This window comes from Balaenoptera acutorostrata, chromosome 5 (assembly GCF_949987535.1).
Source record: "Balaenoptera acutorostrata chromosome 5, mBalAcu1.1, whole genome shotgun sequence".
Classification (NCBI taxonomy): domain Eukaryota; kingdom Metazoa; phylum Chordata; class Mammalia; order Artiodactyla; family Balaenopteridae; genus Balaenoptera; species Balaenoptera acutorostrata.
This window is the reverse complement of record NC_080068.1, coordinates 108,092,650-108,115,082: the sequence shown is the minus strand read 5'-3', so window position 1 is coordinate 108,115,082 and position 22,433 is coordinate 108,092,650. Positions and strand designations below refer to the sequence as shown.

General features: G+C 35.3%; 1 protein-coding gene across 7 annotated transcripts in view; it reads left to right on the top strand.

The window, feature by feature from the left end:
• Window positions 1-22,433, top strand: part of CENPE (centromere protein E) — a 73,891-nt gene that overhangs the window by 1,093 nt on the left and 50,365 nt on the right. For all 7 annotated transcript variants that reach the window (XM_057547325.1, XM_057547326.1, XM_057547324.1 and 4 more), the window contains exons 2-16: window positions 553-644; window positions 2,709-2,798; window positions 2,915-3,033; window positions 4,179-4,298; window positions 4,744-4,825; window positions 4,984-5,051; window positions 5,129-5,194; window positions 11,178-11,229; window positions 12,695-12,782; window positions 13,129-13,258; window positions 14,230-14,349; window positions 15,217-15,375; window positions 19,648-19,792; window positions 20,455-20,543; window positions 21,160-21,327. In XM_057547325.1, the coding sequence (XP_057403308.1) occupies window positions 553-644; window positions 2,709-2,798; window positions 2,915-3,033; window positions 4,179-4,298; window positions 4,744-4,825; window positions 4,984-5,051; window positions 5,129-5,194; window positions 11,178-11,229; window positions 12,695-12,782; window positions 13,129-13,258; window positions 14,230-14,349; window positions 15,217-15,375; window positions 19,648-19,792; window positions 20,455-20,543; window positions 21,160-21,327 (1,588 nt within the window). The remainder of the gene's footprint in view (window positions 1-552; window positions 645-2,708; window positions 2,799-2,914; window positions 3,034-4,178; window positions 4,299-4,743; window positions 4,826-4,983; window positions 5,052-5,128; window positions 5,195-11,177; window positions 11,230-12,694; window positions 12,783-13,128; window positions 13,259-14,229; window positions 14,350-15,216; window positions 15,376-19,647; window positions 19,793-20,454; window positions 20,544-21,159; window positions 21,328-22,433) is intronic.

Here is a 22,433-nt window from a genome sequence, read left to right as displayed (position 1 = left end):
GTAGGAAACTCCTGATACTTTTCATGAATGAAAGAACAGTTAAGTTAGTTAATGGAAACATAAGTCAGGGTATTCCAGGCAGAGAGGGTTCGAATCTTATTTTGGAGTGACCTTCAGGCAGTTGATTTGTATGGAGTTAGGGTGTATATAGGAATTTAGAGGAAGATGTGGGTCGAAGAGAGAAATTACAATGATCCAGGTGTCATGTGCCAAATTAAGGATTTCAGATGGTTTTTAAAGGCTTTAAGCAAGAAGGACATAATCAGAGTTGCATTTTCAACGTATCTTTTCAGCCGCCAGTACTGGGTTGGAAGGTGGAAGTGAAGAGCTTCACAAAGAAACTCCCATGAAAGTGCAGGAGGTCATGAAGCCCCATTTAAAATCCACCTTTGACCCCTCAAAGGTGGATTTTCCACATTTATCCTATTTATGGTATACGTCATTACCATCTTTTAAAATATTCATCAGAAGATGAGGTCTTTTCAGTTATCTTTCATGTAACACAACTTCTGTGACCAGTTATTCTAAAATGCAGTTTTTTTATTCTTTTAGAGAAGAGGCGCTTGGAAAAGATACTCAAGTTTACTGGAAAACTGACAATAATACAATTTATCAAGTTGATGGGAGTAAATCCTTCAATTTTGGTAAGTTTATAACAGCATCAAAAGTTAACCTGGTATCATTTTTCTATTATGAGTACAAAAGCCTTATGAATAACACTGGATTTGTCACTAAAGATCAAACTAAGCCTTCAGTAAACTGCTTCAGTGGAAACTTTGAAAAATTGTTCATCCATTCATGTATGCTAAGTAAGATAATAAACTGACACTTAAAACATAGCAATAATTAAAAAAAAATAAGTAAATAAAAAATTAAACACAGTTATAGTCATAGTGCCTTTTAACTGAAATTAACATTTTTCCTCTTATTTGTCAACATACTTGTGGCATAAAACTCTGTAAGCCCAAAATATGTTATTTAATGTCAAGTCATCTTTAAGATCTTCCAGTTTGGTTTCTTTGTTGTTGTTGTTTCTTTTTTTGTTGTTGTTTGTTTCCTTTCTTTTCTTTTTTTTCAGTTGTTTTTCAAAACTTTTTAAAGAATAAATAGTGAAGATATTCCTTCTTTGTCTGGTAGAATACAGCAGGGACCTACCTCTGCTTTTGTGGATATTATTTGGTGGAAAGAAAGGCTTTAAACAAGTATTTACACTTATGATGACATAAGCTTTGTGGGAGTTTATAGCAGGGATCTAACTAATCTAGGTGTCTGAAATGGTACCACTTACACTGGGACCTGCAGGATGAGTGAGAGCTAGCTAGGACAAAGGGACTTGGAGGACCTAACGGTTGACTAGGTTGATTTGTGTATTGATTTAGCATGTATATAGTGCTGACAATGTGCCAAGCACTGTTCTAAGCACTTCATATATATTAACTCATTTAATCCTCCTAACAAGCCTATATATTTGGTACCTTCCCATTTTAATGAGGAAGCAGAGAGGCCTGGAGTTACACAGCCAGCAAATGAAAGAGTCAGGCTCCAGATCTGTGTTCCAGCCACACTACCATGCTGCCACTTAGGCACCATAGAGCAACAGTGACGGCCTGTCAGCAACCTCAGGAGTAAGTGATTAAGTTGTCAAATTAGTGTTTAACTAGAAAGCCACAAAGATACGTAGAAGAGAAAATGATTCCTGGTAAAGGAATGTTTGGTGGTATTAACATAATTTTTAAAAGGTAATATGTGCCAGAGATTATAAAACGTAAGTATCACAGATTCTCAGTAGCCATATACGCCCGTGAAGGTTTTGGACTCATCCAGCTGTCTGAAACAGATAACATTAAAGTTTGAATCATCCTGCCATTTCTCCATGCTCTAAAATCATGACCCTTAAGCAGCCTTCAGATGGCACTTTGGTTTTCCATATTGTCCTGCCGATAGGGCAGATGTGTGGTCATGGTGCAAGCAGTGTGATCACTGAATTTCTCATTGTAGGTCTGTACATTTCCCTCCTGATTTACAAATCCATTTCTTGTGAGCTTTTTAATGTGAGGGCACCGCTAAAAGAGTGGTCTATTTTTAATGTGCTAACAAAAGCAGAGAACCACATCCTGGACTTGTGAATTCATCAGTGCAAATGCTACTCTAAACCCAGCCTTTAGCAGCACTTCAGCTTTGGTCAGTACTTTTCTTCCAAATATCTGCATTTTTTGGTTTCGTTTGAGCTAGACCTTCTTGCTAGGTATGTTAAAAACATTAACATTTCTCAAAGAATAGTAATAGTCTATATTTCCTAAGTATTAACATATGTTCACAATAATTCTATGAGGAAGATAATATATATCCATTTTACACATTAGGGAACTGAGGCACGGAGACATCAACCACTTTGGCCAAAATCACACTGTAAATGGCAGAACCAAGATTTGCAGGCAGTCTGATTCTGGACCCCCATATTCAGCCACGATGCCCTACTGCCTCTTGAAAGCACATAGGGTAACAGACTTGTATTTTTTCTGTGTGAGGACCAACACATTTTACCTGAAGAGAAGAGTATTTTCAGAGGACCAATAAGTTGAAGGAAACATTGTGTCTTAAATCTTTTATCATACCATATCCTGACAATTTTATTTCTGTGGGCAACTACTAATTCAGAATGAAAACAGTTAATTTGTTTGATTTAACTTTTATGTTTTGTTTTTTAGATCGTGTCTTTCATAGTAATGAAACTACTAAAAATGTGTATGAAGAAATAGCAGTACCAATCATAGATTCTGCCATACAAGGCTACAATGGTGTGTATTCACTGCAAAAACATTTCAATCTTGGGTGTCTGTTTAGCAAGTATTGATAGTTTTATACATTATAGATTCATTTTTAATCTTTGCATGTGTGTGTTTTGTTTTTGCAGGTACTATATTTGCCTACGGTCAGACTGCATCAGGAAAAACATATACTATGTTGGGGTCACAAGATTATTTGGGAGTAATACCCAGGGCAATACATGACATTTTCCAAAAAATTAAGAAGGTAAATAATTTAGCTAAATTTCTAGTACATGCAGGTAAAAGTGGTGATAATAGGATAGCAACCTTAGTGTTCTCTTGTAATGATGAAGTATATTTATAGTTATCTCTTGATTATCCATGAGGAAAGAAGGAAGGCATAGCATACATTCATTTTTTTTCCCACAAACTTACTAACTTACAAAGCTTAAAGTTCTTTCATTCTTTCCTCTGAATCATGAAACAGTACTCCCACCAAAAAGTGGGCATTAGGAAACAGGAAAATCTTATCACAATGATTAGGTCCTCATTGCCTTTGTTTAGCTACCAGTGATTATTAAGTAGCAGTAAAAAGTAGACTAGATAAAAGACAAGGGAATCAGAAGGTCAGAATAGGCAAGCTAATTAGTTGAGTTGGTTTTAAATTAGTTTTTTCATCATTATTTTAATTATTTTTAATTTCTTAAATATATGTAGGTTTTATTTTGAGGTTAGAGAATTGGACTGCTGAGTACTTTCCTGTTATAATTCTATGATACTATACTTTTCATTATTTCTGAAACAATGCTTTGCTGTTGTTGTTGCTTGTTATTATCAATATAGAAGCACAGGGGAAGTTTTGTTTTTTGTTTGTTTTACAAAAATGATTTCCTGAAAGACAAATACCACATGACTTCATTTATATGTGGAATCTAAAAAACAAAACAAATGAACAAACAAAACAGAAACAGACTCATAGATACAGAGAACAAACAGGTGGTTGTCAGAGGGGAGGGAAATTGGAGGAATGAGAGAAATAGGTGAGGGAGATTAAAGGGTACAAATGTCCAGTTAGAAAATAAATGAGTCACAGGGATGAAATGTGCAGCATGGGGAATATTGTCAATAATATTGTAACATCTTTGTATGGTGAGAGATGGTAACTAGACTTATCATGTGATCATTTTGATATGTATGGAAATATTGAATCACTATGTTGTGTGCCAGGAACTAACAGTGGAATAGGTCAACTACACATCAACTAAAAAATAAATAAAAATTTTTAAAAGATAGTTTCTCAAAGAATATTTTAATATTTAATATTAGCACATAAGCATTCATTATTAGGTTTTCATAATTGGATGATCTCTGATGTTTTCTGATATGTTTTCACATATCTTTTTCTTCTAGTTTCCTGATAGGGAATTTCTTTTACGTGTGTCTTACATGGAGATATACAATGAAACCATTACAGACTTACTCTGTGGCACTGAAAAAATGAAGCCTTTAATAATTCGGGAAGACTTCAATGTGAGTAACAGAGTTAACAGAGTGGCTCAAAAAATAGAGTTACTCATTGAGATTATTTTTCTTGAACATTTGCCTTTAATTTCTATATATTTTAAAGTGTCTCCTGTTACTATGGTTTGTTTTTTATTTTCTTTCTTAAACATTTATAGAGATTATCTCTTAAGTAACATGTATAGTTTTTAAATATTGACAGCTATAATATTGTGGCATAAGTGCCTAAAAAGAGCAAGCTGGAAGTATCAGGTTAGAATTCGGTGTATTTTGGTACAGGAAATAAATTGTAAATAGCATAGATTTAGTTGTTATTTTTGTACAGAATAAAAGTACCCATTTTCTACTCAACTTCCACAAATGAATTCTGTAATAGTTTGCACTTTCTTTTTGAAATGCAAAATTTTAAGTGACTTATATTTCTCTACTTTTCCCATAATTAAACTTGTTTCAGAGGAATGTGTATGTGGCTGATCTCACAGAAGAAGTTGTTTATACATCAGAAATGGCTTTGAAGTGGATCACAAAGGGAGAAAGTAAGACTTTATACTGTATTTCTTCAAAACACGTGTAAAAACTATTTAATTGAATGTATTTAGGCTTTAAATCACACTTTTCACTTCTAAACTTAAATACAAGTTAGTGTTTTTCTTTGGATTTTAATATACGCAGCTGAAATATGACTCTTTTACAGAGAACAGGCATTATGGAATTACAAAAATGAATCAAAGAAGTAGTCGTTCTCATACCATTTTTAGGATGGTAGGTAATTCTCTCTATATTTGGTCTTTCCAATTAAAAATACACTAATTTTTCTACAAGTTGCCTTTTCTTTCTAGATTTTGGAAAGTAGAGAGAAAGGTGAACCTTCTAATTTTGAAGGATCTGTCAAGGTGTCCCATTTGGTGAGTATTGATGAACCGTGATAATGTACTAAATGAGCCGAACCAAAATTTAATTTAGCTGCTGGATATTTGGTTTCATGAGAACTGTTAACTAATTGGCAAAAACATCTATAAATTGGTAGTTTAGTCTCATCACTAACATGAGATTACTAGCGGATATGTAGGAAGAGTTCAGAGAATCTTACTTCCTGTGATCTTACAGCTGCCATTTCCTGAACTTTAGATGTAAGAACTGTAGGAGTTGAGGCTTTCCCTAACTAGTAATTGAGGAAGGGTTGATTCCATGCACATTTAAGAGTTAAAGTAATCTTGGAATTTGGTGATTTTTTGTGTGTGTGTGTGTGGTTTTGGGGATTTGAGGGTTTTTTTAATCTCTGCCAATGGTATTGAGACTTATGAGATGAACAAAAACCTGGGTGAGATAGTTAAAAAATAAATCAGATTATTCAAGTTCATAGTTAAGTACAATAAGAAAATAAGCTTTGTATTATAAACAGTGTTTTAGACTATAAATCCCTTGAAGGGAAGAGTGATATCTCCTTTATCTTTGTAACTCCAACACATTGTACATAGTTTATATTCAATACCTGTTTGTTGGTAAGTGAATATAAGCATTATGCAAACATTCCTCCTTGCTGCACTGTATCATTTCTCTTTTTTTGTGCTTCCTTTCTATTCCTTACCATTATTGCTTTATTCTCTGTCTTCAAGGCCTAAATTCTTTAGTTTGATGTGGGATATGATGTAAGATTTCTCGATTTGATTTGAAAACTTCAGGGGAAAAAGTAATAAATCTATAATATGTTTGTTTTTCAGATTTTGAAAAATCAGAGTCTTAATTAAGTATCTAATTCTAGTTCACCTCAGTTATTTTACTATACAAGTATATCATTTATTTTAGTAGACTAGTCTTTAACAACAACGAAAAACATAAAACCTAACTTCTGTTTTGTTTTCCAAACCTGGCCTGTGATACATCACTACAATTTTAACTTTTCTCTTATAGTTTAGCTTTAATTATAAATTAAGTTTAATTATAATTATATTTAATTATAATTTAGCTGGACATATTCAGTGATCTGTTTGGTGTCTTTTCTTATATTATTTGCTGCTCCATCATCTAGGGACCATAGATACCGTCTGGTCCAACACTCCAGACTTCCCGCTTACTCTAAGTATCACCTTGGAAAGAAGCCTTCCCCAAAGAGTCTTTTTCTGGCTCTTTGGAGGTGGTCTTTTTATGAGTGTCTCCTGGCCTTTCTGGAGTAATAACATCCAGGTGCTCTTAGCTCTGCTCCTTTATTCCCTTTTGTGGCTTCTTTCCTCCTACGCTCTTAATCAAAGCACAGGAGTGTTCTGTGGCTTTTCTTCCCTTGTTTGCCCTTGTTACCGTTTCTGTGTTGATGATGGTCAAATATTTATTGTTTCTAAAGTCTCTGAGTTCTATTTTATTTATTTTTTTATACAGCAGGTTCTTATTAGTTATCCATTTTATACATATTAGTGTATACATGTCAATCCCAATCTCCCAATTCATCCCACCACCACCACCCCACCACCACTTTCCCCCCTTTGTGTCCATTCGTTTGTTCTCTACATCTGTGTCTCAGTTTCTGCCCTGCAAACCGGTTCATCTGTACCATTTTTCTAGGTTCCACAAATATGCGTTAATATGCGATATTTGTTTTTCTCTTTCTGACTTACTTCACTCTGTATGACAGTCTCTAGATCCATCCATGTCTCTACAAATGACCCAATTTCATTCCTTTTTATGGCTGAGTAATATTCCATTGTATATACGTACCACATCTTCTTTATCCATTCGTCTGTCGATGGGCATTTAGGTTGCTTTCATGTCCTGGCTATTGTAAATAGTGCTGCAATGAACATCAGGGTACATGTGTCTTTTTGAATTACGGTTTTCTCTGGGTATATGCCCAGTAGTGGAATTGCTGGGTCATATGATAATTCTATTTTTAGTTTTTTAAGGAACCTCCATATTGTTCTCCATAGTGGCTGTTTCAATTTGCATTCCCACCAACAGTGCAAGAGGGTTCCCTTTCCTCCACACCCTCTCCAGCATTTGTTGTGTGTAGATTTTCTGATGATGCCCATTCTAACTGGTGTGAGGTGATACCTCATTGTAGTTTTGATTTGCATTTCTCTAATAATTAGTGATGTTGAGCAGCTTTTCATATGCTTCTTGGCCATCTGTATGTCTTCTTTGGAGAAATGTCTATTTAGGTCTTCTGCCCATTTTTGGATTGGGTTGTTTGTTTTTTTAATATTGAGCTGCGTGAGCTGTTTACATATTTTGGAGATTAATCCTTTGTTCATTGATTCATTTGCAAATATTTTCTCCCATTCTGAGGGTTGTCTTTTCATCTTGTTTGTAGTTTCCTTCGCTGTGCAAAAACTTTTAAGTTTCATTAAGTCCCATTTGTTTATTTTTGTTTTTATTTCCATTACTCTAGGAGGTGGATCAAAAAAGATCTTGCTGTGATTTATGTCAGAGTGTTCTTCCTATGTTTTCCACTAAGAGTTTTGTAGTGTCCGGTCTTACATTTAGGTCTCTAGTCCATTTTGAGTTTATTTTTGAGTATGGTGTTAGGGAGTGTTCTAATTTCATTCTTTTACATGTAGCTGTCCAGTTCTCCCAGCACCACTTATTGAAGAGACTCTCTTTTCTCCATTGTATATCCTTGCCTCCTTTGTCATAGATTAGTTGACCATAGGTGCATGGGTTTATCTCTGGGCTTTCTATCCTGTTCCATTGATCTATATTTCTGTTTTTGTGCCAGTACCATATTGTCTTGATTACTGTAGCTTTCTAGTATAGTCTGAAGTCAGGGAGTCTGATTCCTCCAGCTCCAGTTTTTTCCCTCCAGACTGCTTTGGCTATTCGGGGTCTTTTGTGTCTCCATACAAATTTTAAGATTTTTTGTTCTAGTTCTGTAAAAAAATGTCATTGGTAATTTGATAAGGACTGCATTGAATCTGTAGATTGCTTTGGCTAGTATAGTCATTTTCACAATATTGATTCTTCCAATCCAAGAACATGGTATATCTCTCCATCTGTTGGTATCATCTTTAATTTCTTTCATCAGTGTCTTATAGTTTTCTGCATACAGGTCTTTTGTCTCCCTAGGTAGGTTTATTCCTAGGTATTTTATTCTTTTTGTTGCAATGGTAAATGGGAGTGTTTCCTTAATTTCTCTGTAAGATTTTTCATCATTAGTGTATAGGAATGCAAGAGATTTCTGTGCATTAATTTTATATCCTGCAACTTTACCAGATTCATTGATTAGCTCTAGTAGTTTTCTGGTGGCATCTTTAGGATTCTCTATGTATAGTATCACATCGTCTGCAAACAGTGACCGTTTTACTTCTTCTTTTCCAATTTGTATTCATTTTATTTCTTTTTCTTCTCTGATTGCCATGGCTAGGACTTCCAAAACTATGTTGAATAATAGTGATGAGAGTGGACATCCTTGTCTTGTTCCTGATCTTAGAGGAAATGCTTTCAGTTTTTCACCATTGAGTCTCTGAGATCTAATTCATGTCTTTCTAAACATTGTCCCACTGTTATCTCAAACTTCAGTGGGTCTAAAACCAAATTAATTTCTTCCTATTATAATGAATATTCCTTTTTCCAGTAATACTAGCATTATCCTGGTCACCTAGGCTGGAAACCCAAGTCAATTTTGGCTCATTTTTTCCTGCTTTCCCTTTTCTCCAGTCATCACCATTTCTTCCTGATTCTACCTGTCATCATTCCCTTGGGTGTCATACTCATTTAGGTTCTCATCTGTCTTGAATTACTCTATCATTCTCCTGAACCTGGCCTCTAGGACTCTGGTCTTCCTTTCTTTGGTCTGTTATGCAGATTTCTGATGTCACTCAGCACTACTTTTGTTGTGGCATTTCCTTGGGCAAGATCTGGCTTAACCAGTCTTACTTTGCTTCCTTATGGTCCACATAAGCTCCTCTCTTATAGATAGACTGAGCTTCTTAGTGCCTTTGAACACAAATGCTTGTTCTCATCTTTTTGCCTTAATTCATGCTTTCATCACCACTTTTCCCCTTTATTATATATCTAGATCACTTGTAGTAGATACTATATAACAATGATTAGACTTCTTTGAGTATTTTAGATAAAGCAGTATCTGAGACAGGACTGTAAAGCAGGAGTACGTAATTACCTGCCTACTCCTCAAAGAGAGAGGTAACTTAAATCTCTGACTTTCTTTTAATGCATTAAGAATATTTACTGGGCTCTCAGATTAAAAAATAAAGAGGACATCCCTCCACTACATACTGTCTCCACTACGACGTCCCTAGCCCAAGCCACCATCATCTCTCTCTTAGATTCCTGCACTAACCTCCTAACTGGGCTAACTGCTGCCACTTCTGCCCCTCTCCAGTTCATTCTCCATCTAGGGTGCCACGGTTGATCTTTCAGAAAGTTAAATCAAGATACGTCACTCTTTTGCTTAAAGCCCTCTCTTGGCTTCCCATTGTGCTTGGAAAATCCAACGTTCTTACCCCTACTTACAAAGCTCTGCATAATCTGACTCCTACCTCCTCTTATGCTATGTTGTCCCATCGCCACTTCACCAACTCTGCCATGTTGCCCTTTTTATTTTTTGAGCATACCAAGTTCACTTCTGTTTTGTGACTGTGGCTGCTCTTTTAATCTGCACTGTGCTTCCCTTGGTTTTGCATGGCTGCCTCCCTCTGTCATTCCAGATCTTAGCTTAATGGGAAGCCTACCCCTACCACTCAGTCCAGAGAATCTACTCTGTCCCTTTTTTCCTCTTCCAGGTCTCTCTTTAAATTATCTGTATTACATTTACCAGATTATGTTTCCTACCTGTTTTCTTCTGTCTTCTCGCCAACTTCCTCCTCTCCTCTTACCACTCCATATAGAATATAAGCTCTATCAGGACAGGGACCTTACTTGTCGAATTCACTGCCGTATCCCTAGTACCTAACATACTGCCTGAAGGATGACAGTCACTTTTTTTTTTTTAATTTTTATTTATTTATTTATTTATTTATTTATTTATTTATGGCTGTGTTGGGTCTTCGTTTCTGTGCGAGGGCTTTCTCTAGTTGCGGCAAGTGGGGGCCACTCTTCATCGCAGTGCACGGGCCTCTAACTATCGCGGCCTCTCTTGTTGCGCAGGCTCAGCAATTGTGGCTCACGGGCCTAGTCGCTCCGTGGCATGTGAGATCTTCCCAGACCAGGGCTCGAACCCATGTCCCCTGCATTGGCAGGCAGATTCTCAACCACTGCGCCACCAGGGAAGCCCGACAGTCACTTTTTTCCAACAATATTTGTGAAATGAAAGAGGTCCGTGCTTTTAAAGATGCTACAGTATAGTCAGAGACAAATGACTAGCTCCACACAATAAGTGCTGTAAGAATGAGTCATATCTATAATGACCTCTGGGTACAGTTAAAAGATCAACTCATTCAAGGTACGGGAGGAGGCAGGATAAAATCAGCAAAGCTACATTGAGCAGGTAACATTTGCCTTTGGTCCTGAATAAAGACTAGGGGCGGTCTAGAACTTTAGAAGTAACAAAGAGAATGGCAAAAGGTAGCACTTGGGAGTGTAGAAGTACATGAGGCGTTTAGGGTGTAGTGAGTAGTTCAGCTAGAGTTAGGAGTAAGTCATGAATAGATATAATGCTGGGGCCACACAAGTGCCAGATTGCAAAGAATCACATTCATATGATAAGGTTTTGAACTTTGTGTAGGAAATAGAAAACCTATTCTGGCGGCATTATGGAGGATGTATTACAAAGAAGGAACAAGGGTTACAGATCAGTTTGACAAGGGAAGGCCTGAACAGTGGGGTGAAAGATGAGGCTACAGATGGGGTGTTCAAGTAAACTATGTGTTTTAAATGTTCTTTCAGTAGTTTGGGTTTTATCTCATTATGCTTCCTAAAGGTTTATTGTCATCTATCTTACAGAATTTGGTTGATCTTGCTGGCAGTGAAAGAGCTGCTCAAACAGGTGCTGAAGGTAATGAAAACTTATGAAATATGTTGGTCTGAGTGTCTTCCTGTTCTTTCACAGAATAAAAGTGCTACCATGCATTTTAGAAACTAATAATGACAGTAATAATTTTGTGATAAAAGTCCTTCATGTAAAAAGCAACTTAGGTATCTAGCTAATTATCTAATTTGGGCTACTATAGCATCAATTAAAAAACTAGAACTGTACAGTTGATAGGATTGTATAGCTGAAAAGCTCATGAGAGTACCATGAAAACCATCTAAATTTCCATATCAGTAAGAAAATTCAGAAGGGAAGTGGGGCACAAAATTAATATACAAAATTAATAATTCTATAATACAAATAACCAGTTAGAATATTTAGTGTACAAAAAGACTCAATTTACAATGATGGCTTAAAAGATGTAATACCTAGGAAGAAACTCAACAAAAATTGCACAGGGCCAAAATAAAGAAAACTTCAAAACAGACCTGAAGGACATAACCAAATACTTAAAAAAATGGAAAAGCATACTTAGATGGGAAGGTGCAAAATCATAAAGATGTCAAGCCTCTCTCTGTGTTCATTCCTGCAGCCTGACATAAAGACACCAGCTGAACGTGGCCTATATCCACCAAACCAGACCCATGAACAGGAAATAAATGCTTGTTGTTTTAAGGTGGCTTGTTAAGCAGCAATTTTATAGCAATAGCTGAATAATGCACCTGTGAAATAACAGCTATTCAGAGTTATTTGTTGCAGTATTTTTTGTATACATGGTAGATTAAAAACCTACATATCCCTCAACAGGGTTCTAGGTAAATAATTCTGATACATCCGTACAATGGAATTCTATGCTATGAAAAAGACCAGTGTTTACTGATATGATGCACAATATACTGCCAAGTGAAAAAAGCAAAGTGCAAAATAGTGTGTATAGTATGCTACTATTTGTCTGAAAAAGAAAGGGGAGAAATGAATATATATGAACTTGTATTTCTAAAAATCTAGAAGAATAAATAATAAACATGGTTAACTGGTAGGGGCATAAAACTGGAATAGAGCTTTTTCCGGGTACTTTTTTTTAATGTTAGAGTCATGTGAGCATATTCACAATATTAAAATGAGAACTCTTTTTGGTTTTGAGCCTATAGTTGCCTATATTTGAAGGTTTGGAAAAAATAGATTTGAATGGAGGAATTAGAGGAGCTCTTTTAGGCAATGGGCTTTCCCTCCCTCTTATTCTTTTCTTAGTCATCTTTTTCATTTTGCCATTTCTCTCAGGTGATAAACTTTCTGATTCACCTAATGGGGGGAGGATTAGGGAGAGAGCTCCTCCATCAGTGGTATTAAAGGTGGGCTCAGATCTAGTCCAAAGCATAGACTTCAACATCTGTCCCTTTAATTTCTACTTTCTCTCATAATTTACTGATAAGTTCATCATCCAGTACAGGGCTCGATTTTAGTTTTTATATTTGTTTAATAAATGCAGGTTTGCGACTCAAAGAAGGCTGTAATATAAATCGAAGCTTATTTATTTTGGGACAAGTGATCAAGAAACTTAGTGATGGACAAGTTGGGTATGTTTATCTCACTGTACTCTACCTGTTAATGCTTATGTTTTCATTAGGTCGAAAATTGTGATATTTTAGTGACAGTCAAATAAATGTTCTTATTTCATATATTCAAAAGCTTTCATGACTCTGTGATCATGTGTGGCTTCTTATACATATGATTGTGTCCTACTAAATTTACTTTCTATATTTTAAATATTTTTTAGTTAGTAGTTTTGATCTGCCTCATGTAACCTGTAATTAATTATTTTTTTTTAACTGTAGCTATTTTAAGGTTCTACATTAAGAACCAACCACTTTTGTTACATAAAAATTCTTACTCTTTTTCTTCCCAAACTCATTTCTCACTAAGTGGTTTCATAAATTATCGAGATAGCAAATTAACACGAATTCTCCAGAATTCCTTGGGAGGAAATGCAAAAACACGTATTATCTGCACAATTACTCCGGTGTCTTTTGATGAAACTCTTACTACTCTCCAGGTGAGTGTGATTTTTATCTCAACTTAATAGGAGGGGATATCATCTTTAAGAAGGAAAAATTACCTACTAAAAGTAGGTAGTTTTTTTAATTCACAGAACATACCCGTTAAAATAAAATTGATGTGTTGTCTACTAAATAGCCTTTCTTAATTTTCCCAAAATTCAATCATTCATATCCCGCCTCCACAATTTTTGCCACATCCAACGCTATTTTACTGAAATTGACTTGATATTTTTCTTTTACAAACTCACTTTTTTACTTAATTGATTATGAAAGGAAATGTTATATCAGTTCCATAAATGAAAAACTAGTATCACTTGCAACAAATAGAAGGTGACCCAAAAAACATGTGTATGTGCTTATAATAAAATAATTCCTAAATTCCTGCTAGCTAATTGTTCCCTACCTTTGCACTGAGCCTAAGGCCTGCATTTTATGTTTAAAAAAAAAAAAAAAAAAAAAAAAGGAGAGGGGCAAGTAGGAAATTGAATTGTCAGTAGAATAGCTGTCTCAGTGAAGGATTCAATGTTATATATAATGGATATCTTCATGTACCCACTTAAAGTTACTTCTGATACTCATACTCTAAGAAACATCGCTTTAAATAGCTACTGAGCACTGGGTCGAGGTACTGTCAGAAAAAAAAGATAGAAAATAGAGTCCCTGGCTTCACAGAATGTTTAGTCTTATAGGGAAGATAAGACCTGTCTTCCAACATGATTGCCTTGGATTAATACTTAAGTAGCTAGTAAGTAGGATAGCGTTCAAAGGAAGGAGAGAGGCTTTTGACTGGAGCATTACAAGAATTGTTACAGGGACATAAAATGCACTCTGTACTCAAAAGTATTACACTACCTGGGAAGAGTACTGATTTTTTTTTTTACAAAACTTAATTACAAGAAGACCAAATATTATTAATTTAATTAATTTTTGTGTATGGAGCACATAACACTCTTGTATTTTTTCCCAGTTTGCCAGCACTGCTAAAAATATGAAGAATACTCCTTACGTTAACGAGGTATCAAGTGATGAAGCTCTCCTGAAAAGATACAGAAAAGAAATAATGGATCTTAAAAAGCAATTAGAGGAGGTATGTGTGAACCATGTATTTCAGTAAAGAGTAGGGACAGATTTAGAATTGAGATCTACCTAATTGCCCAGAGATTCTTAAGTCATCAATATCTGAGTTTTGCGACCTAAATTTAAAACAGTTTTCAACTAAGAAGAAATCAACTCATAAAAATTTTAGTTTAATTTACTATAAACTGAAAGATTTGGTTTCTTGAAGTTATTTTAGATTTTGTTTTTCATTTTCAAAGGGGAAAGTTTGATATTTTCAAATGGGCCAAGTGGAGATAATTTTTTTTTAATTGTCACAAATTATACATAGGGAATTAGGTTAAAAAAGAGACACCATGTATAGTTACCTAAAACTACTTTCTCTAGTTTCACGTTAACTTGAATTTTTCTTCCAACCCTGAGATAGCAATCTAATAAGATAGCATAATCACTTGTCATTGTTTGTTTTAACTATTATGGTCCTCTATTTTATATAAATCTTGCATTTTAGTGATCTTTTTAGGAATAAGCTAAAATATCAAATGGTAGTCTTATGAAAACATCTCTTCCTTTGCTGTAGGTATTCAAGTCTCTGCTTTTATGACTTCTCTGCTACTATTTATATATTTTTAGGCAACTAATAGAATTGCTTTAACAGCATTGTAATGGCATATAGAATAGTGACATGAGAAGAAATGTATATTTTACTTTATTTTTAGTTTGAGAAATTACTGATTATGGTAACTGTGTATTGGTGTTCTGCAGGTAGGATATATTTTATTTCAATAAAATTAAAATTCTTAGTTCACATACAAATTTCTGTTCTTTTAAGCTACTTTCGAGGTTTTAAAATCTAGCTACATTTGTTATTAACATAACCCAATATTACATTCTGTAGGTTTCTTTAGAGACTCGGGCCCAGGCAATGGAAAAAGACCAAATGGCACAACTTTTGGAAGAAAAAGATCTACTTCAAAAAGTGCAGATTGAGAAAATTCAAAACTTAACACGGATGCTGGTGACCTCTTCTTCCCTCACATCACAACAGGAATTAAAGGTAAAATTTAAAAGACGACAACTTAAACTTGGTATACAGAGAATAGAATGGGTATTCCTATGTGTTTATTACATAGTTATGCATTTCTTATCTTTTGATACAGTGTATTCAAGAAATCCAGAACTTTTGTGTTGCTATTTACCTATATAGCAACAAAACACCTAAGAGAAGAGGTTCATTAAAAAATACTGATCCCTAATGTAGAGGTCCTAATTCAAGGATTCAAGCTTACCACCTATGTTTTCTTCTAGGAGTTTTATGGTTTCAGGTGTTAACATTAAAGTCTTTAATCAGTTTGAGTTGATTTTTGTGTATAGTGTAAGATAGTGGCCTAGTTTCATTCTTTTTCATATGGCTATCCAGTTTTTCCAACATCATTTACTGAACAGACTGTCCTTTCCCTATTGTATCTTCCTGGTTCCTTTGTTGTAAATTAATTGATCATATATGTGTAGGGTTTATTTCTGGGCTCTCTACTCTGTTCCATTTGTCTATGTGTCTGTTTTTATGGCACTATCATACATATTGTTTTGATTGCTATAGCTTTGTAATACAGTTTGAAATCAGGAAGCATGATGCCTCCAGCTTTGCTCTTCTTTCTCAAGATTGTTTTGGCTATTTGGAGTCTTTCATGGTTTAGAGTCTAGAGTATATTCAAGTTATCTATTTGCAATATGCTTCTTAAGAAATTCAAATAAAATTAATTAGGGATTGGAAACCACAGATGTCTAGAGTATGTGGGAATATTTTCTGTTTAAAGAAACAGAAATATTAATATCAGGAAATTGATCTAGAATATAGATCAACATACTGATCAAAATTCTGGCTTCCAGTTTTTGTGGTTTTTGTTTTTACTACAGTAGGGATTTATTTATCCAACAGATATTTTTTTAAGAGGATAGCCTCTGGATTTGAACTACCTGGGTTTGAATCCCCGTTCTATCAATTCCTAACACTTGACCTTGAGCAATGTCTCAAATAGACTTTGCTGCAGTTTCCTTATCTGTGATATATAGCTTGATCCCCACCTCATAGGATTGTTGTGAGAATTAAGTGAAGTAACATACAGTACATGCTTAACACTATACTTTCTGCTCAGCAAATCCTCAATAAATATATACTATTAAGATAATTATTAATAGACATTATGTTCAGGTCACCATTCTAAGTATATAGAAGATGCTCTAGATCAGTTTGTTGACTGAGTGATGAGTGGGAAATAGCCCAGTGGAAGGTGTAAGGAATAGTGTTTCAGGAAGACACTTACATGTACAGAAGCTTAAAATTGTGGAAAAACAGAATATTTCTTGGACTTTCTGGTGGCAGGGGCATTTTAAAACCACAGTGAAGGATTTGAGTATTGCATTATGCTAAGGACAAGGAAATGCCTTGTATGGAACATAATCGGAATTGCATTTTGGAAAGGTGCGGCTGCTATGTGCATCAGATTGATTGGGCCTCTGCAATGATTGTGGCTCTGGAGATGGAAGAAATTGGATAAACTGGAAAGCTATTTGGGAGGTAGACTCAACAGGATTTTGTGATTAAGTAGACACAGCGGCAGGGAAAGGGAGGAGGGATCCAAAATGACTTGCTGGCATTACTAGGCTCTCTGGGTAGCTGGTAGCGTATTCACTGAGTTGAGGAGCACTGAATGAAGAGCACTGGAGCTGCTCAGTGTTCGATTCAGGGCATCTCCATTTTAAGATGTCAGGCAGTTGAAAATGTGAAAGGTCTGAGATGGAGGTACCAATTTGGCATTAACTACTGCAGATCCAATTTAGAGTCCTGGGAACGGATGAGCTTGCTCTGGAAGCATGTTGAAAATGGAATAAACAGAGAGTCAAACACAAAACCCCAAGAAACAACAGCTTTTTAGGTAAAGGCAGTAAAGAAGAATCCCTGAAGCAACCCATGTTTAGCTCAGAATTTAGAAGGAAACCAGCTGAATGTGGTAACCAAGGGAACAGAGTATTTCAGAGAGGTAGTGGTCAGCAGTGTCACATTCTGCTGAGAAGTTAAATAAGATACACATAGACAAAAATGCTTTGGATTTAGAAATAAGAAGCTCATTTGCACAAGCAATTTTGAGTTATGTGTTGGTAGTGAAAGCCACCTTGCAGTGGGTTGAGATGACCCAAAGGGATGGGATCTTGAATACAGTAGAAGGGTCTGGCCTTAGATAGAAGGAGAAACATCTATTCATTGTAACAAGGACAGAGGAAAAGATAGGCATCAGTGCAAGTAATGCTTTTGTAAGTTTAGGCTTATATTGTCTTTCTGAAGTAGGCAGTTTAATTTTTCTGCTGTCATAGCAGGAGATGATGGAGACACAAGTTCATAGACAATGCTAAGAGTTTGAAATAGTATAGCCTTTATAGGGAATAGAAAAGAAAGCCAACAAGGAGGAAAGAAGTCTTACCAGGAAGCATTAAGGACCCAGGTGATGGAGGCAACCAGTCTTCTGACTGTATGCCCTGGCAGTGTTCAGGAGGCTGATAAAGTCTTAAAAGACAGTGTAATTCATCTGAGTGTACACTGTGTTAGGATAGGTTTGGGGAACAGAGATTGGGTCAAATAATTCGAGGCGGTTGACCCAAAAACATGGTTGAAGTGATGATCTATGGAATCTAAGATGATAGGAAGAGAAAAACAGGAATAAAGTAAGGTGCCTCATAAGCTAAATAACTATAATGGGATTAACTGGATCAAGAAAGTGGAGGATAGCCACTGTACTAAGAGCAGGTCTGGGTTTATGAGTTTGAGATAATGACAAGGTCCAGGAGTGGCTTTGGGAGCACGTGGAGTTGAGGTGAAGGTCATTGGAGTCAAACATGTATATACAACTAGGTTTTTGCAGAGCAGGCTGTGGAAAGGGCTGGCTATTTCAAGCAGAAGGGTAGTGTATGGTAGAGGCATGAAAGCATGCAGAATATTCTGGGGACAGCAGATAATCTTGACAGGCAATGCGGTAGAATGGTTGGTGGATAGGCTCTGAAGTTAACAGGCATGGGCTCAGCTTCCAGTTGGCTGTATGACTCTACTCAGCTTCTCCAAACTTTCTGGACACCCAGCTCATCTATAAAATGGATGTAGTAATAGAGGATTGTTGAGAGGATCAAATAAGATGAGATAATGCTTGTACTAGTAGAGACACAAGAGAAGAATGCTAGCTGTGAAATATGGAAAGACACAAACACTTAGGAAGTGGGCAGGGGAAGAGAAACCAGCAAAGCAGAGTGAGAGATGAAGACAGCTAGCTGGGTGGGATAAGAATCAGGAGACAGAAATGCCCCTGAAGGGATGAGGAAGATGTAGATAGCTGATGAGGAAGAAGACAATGTAGAAACTAAAAGAGAATGGTAGCTAGAGAAAAGTGAGGAGGCAAGGGATTGTTTTTTTAAAAAATCAAAAGCAGATAAATAGGCTTGAGCATTCGTAAAGCTGAGAGGAAGGAGCTAGGGAAGATGACAGATGAACAGATAACTGAGGGGAGCAGAACTGGGTACCCAAAAGTGCTTTTGGTAGCTGTAAGGGGGCAGCAACAGCTGTCCCTTCCATGTAACATCAGATTACTTGAAGAGTTGAGAGTCAACCGATTCCTTTCAGTTGCATTCCCGAAAAGCTTATAAGTAAACCTTCTAATAAAATATGTAATTTAAATAGTAGTTTCATCAAATTTATTATGGGGTTAAATACTGATTTGAAAAGTTTGAATATGTTTTCTTATCTCAGGTTATCCTTAAACTGGTAAGATATTAAAGTTGACTTAGTAAAAATTCTGCCAAGTCAATGGGTTCTTTTTGTTTGTTTTGAGTTTTTTTGTTGTTTTTATTTATTTATTTTGGCTGCATCGGGTCTTAGTTGTGGCACACAGGATCTTCATGAAGGCATGCAGGGTCTTTTGTTGCCGCACATGGGCTCTTTGTTGCGGTGCACAGGCTGCTCTCTAGTGGCGCACAGATTTTCTCTCTCTAGTTGTGGCGTGTGGGCTCCAGAGCATGTGGGATCTGTAGTTTGCAGCGTGGGAGCTCTCTAGTTGAGGCGCAGGAGCTCAGTAGTTGTGGCGCAGGCTTAGTTGCCCTGCGGCATGTGGGATCTTAGTTTCCCGACCAGCGATCAAACCTGCGTCCCCTGCATTGGAAGGTGGATTCTTTACCACTGGACCACCAGGGAAGTCCCAATGGTTTTTTAAAATGGGAACTAGTTCCCTTGTTTTACGATGTTTGAGCCCAGATCTACGTGAGGTAATTTTGATTTCTTTCTCTTCAGGCTAAAAAAAAACGAAGAGTCACTTGGTGCCTTGGCAAAATTAACAAAATGAAGGACTCAAACTATGTAAATGAATTTAATATGCCAGTGAATGTAACAACAAAAACACATAAGGCTGCTGTAACTTTAGGAGAAATTGATGAATGTGAGTACTTTTTCAATTACTTTTAATTATAAAAACATCCCTATAAAGAGAGACTTTATTTATAACTCAGTTAATGTGATAAACACATTTAAATAAAGTGTATGTATTTTAGGTGTAATTACAATGGAGATAATGATAAAAATAAGTAATTTTAAGAAAGTGAACGTTCATGAAGTTCTCTATTTCTAGATTTCTTAAGAATAATGCATTATAGTTGAAACACACATGTTTTTATTCTAATCATTATCCAGTTAAATAAGTATCCATATAATAAACATCAGCCTTAAACTCTGCTAACCTTGAAAGGATGGTGTTTACACAGGAATCTGTTTCAAAATTATGTCTCCAACATAGTTATAAATATTTTTAGGGGCATTTTTAAATCTACTTAAAATAATCAAATCTCAAATTTAGAATTTGTCCTTTTTACCTATATTGTATTAAGGACCCCTATATGTTATCACTCATTCTAACCAGTGATCTTAATTGACACAATAACATAAATGATCACATCTGTTGTTAATGTATTCTTGGCTATGATCATACTGTGAGCACATATTAGCTAATTTGAGTTTATTACCTCTGATCAGATTTTTTTTTTATCTTTGAGTTTTAAGAAAGTAACAAGTTTATGGATAAATTTCTTTTCCCTCTAATTATAGCTCTCTGTTCAGAGTCTGATATTTTCAGTAACACTCTTGATACATTAACTGAGATAGAGTGGAATCCAGCAACAAAGCTACTAAGTCAGGTAACTTAAATGTATTTTACAGAGCATTATCCTTTTACTCTTTTTTAAATTCATTTGTTATCAGGGTTTATTGTTGTTGTTGTAACACATTTCTAGCTCTGACTTAATTTCAGTAACAGTTTTGGTTCTAATTAAGGCCACTAGAGTTTTAAAGGTCAATAAATAATCCCTCAGTTTCACTTCCTAAATTCAGAGCTACCTGAGAAATAAGATAGTAGTCAGACAGGTGGAGAGTTAAATTATCAGCATTATTACTAAGGAGCTTAAGGATCTGTATCCCATTATGAGCCGTACCTCCTACTTCTGATTCGACTTTTCCAGTCAGGCACAGACAGAGAATTTGTTTATATGATTTTTTTTTTTTTTTTTTAATTTTAACCCTTTCAAAATAGTCGTCTTCTATTCTAAGTTAGCCAGTTTACCAAAATGCAGATCCTTTATCTTAACTCTGGATCAAGCTAGACCATTAAAAAGTTATTGAAGAAGAAAATGGTCTAAACCACCAAATGATTCAAGGTTAAATTAATTATTTGGTTAATCCAAATTTTGTTAAGGAAAGAAACAATATATGAGTGGAATTCTCTCTGACTTGAAAATTTGGTTTTGTTTGCAATAGGAAAACTTAGAAAGTGAATTGAGTTCACTTCGTGCTAACTATGATAATCTGGTGTTAGACTATGAACAACTAAGAAGAGAAAATGAAGAAATGGAATTGAAATTAAAAGAAAAGAATGATTTGGATGAATTTGAGGCTCTAGAAAGAAAAACAAAGAAAGATCAAGAGGTAAAGGATGTGGAAATACGAAACTAAACTAAAACCACACGTTTAAATGAAGTATCATTCTCTTAAAGGTATTTCTAAGGTTGAGATATTGGGGATCCAACCATTTTCCATATGTATACACAATTTAGAGAATTTGAGAAATAATTTATTTCTATTTTTAAAAGCGTTGAATCATATTTGTTTCACTTGTGCTTATGCACAAGAAGAAGAAATTAAGAACATCTTTAGGAAGGTTTGGTGAACGTGCCTATTGATGGATTTGTCTTGAAGAAGTTATTTCCTTATAATTTGTATATTAAAATATTTAATTTATTAGCATATCAGAAGTCCTGCCTAGAACGTAGCCATTTCCTACTGAGACCAACATGAATTTTAATATCTTGATGAATGTTTTATATATGGATACTACCTATTAATGGATTTTGTTTTCTTTAGAAAATATTTTCCTAAATAGCTAGAACATTAGAATAGCTAGGGAAGCTAATTTTGCACATTTCTTTTTCCATATAAGAAAGTTACTGTGAAAATTAGTATAATTAATACTGAATAGTTTTAATGGAATTTTTAGAAATGAAATGGACCACTTAAATTTTTCAAGTGTGTAGTATTAGGCTACATGTTAAGAGAACGTAATCCATAAACCATCAGACTTTGGGGACTTGGTAACTGTCCAGAAGATTCAAGCAATTTCTTAGTGTGGAGAGTCTTTAACCTAAAGTTCATAGACCCTATGAAATTATTCTATAGAATTTTGGAGTGCATATTCAGTTTTGTGGAGTAAGAATCCATAGCTGTTATCAGACTTGTGACGTGATCCACAAATCCCCTCAAAAATAAGAGCTGGTGTTTTGATGTAGGTAAAACATGAGTTAATTCGCAGCTACTTATTTCTGTATGGAGAGCCCAAAGGGACACAGTTCCTTTTCCTCAGTATCATAGTTTGTCACCTACTTTTCTTTTTTAAAAAGAAAAAAAAATTCTGTGCCAAAACTATTATTTCTGTTCTACCTACAAATTACATTTACTCCTACATTTCATAGGTATTATATTCTGAGAGGCAAAAGTCTATAACTTCTCTACAGAGTTTCATTTAATTTGTTTTAAAA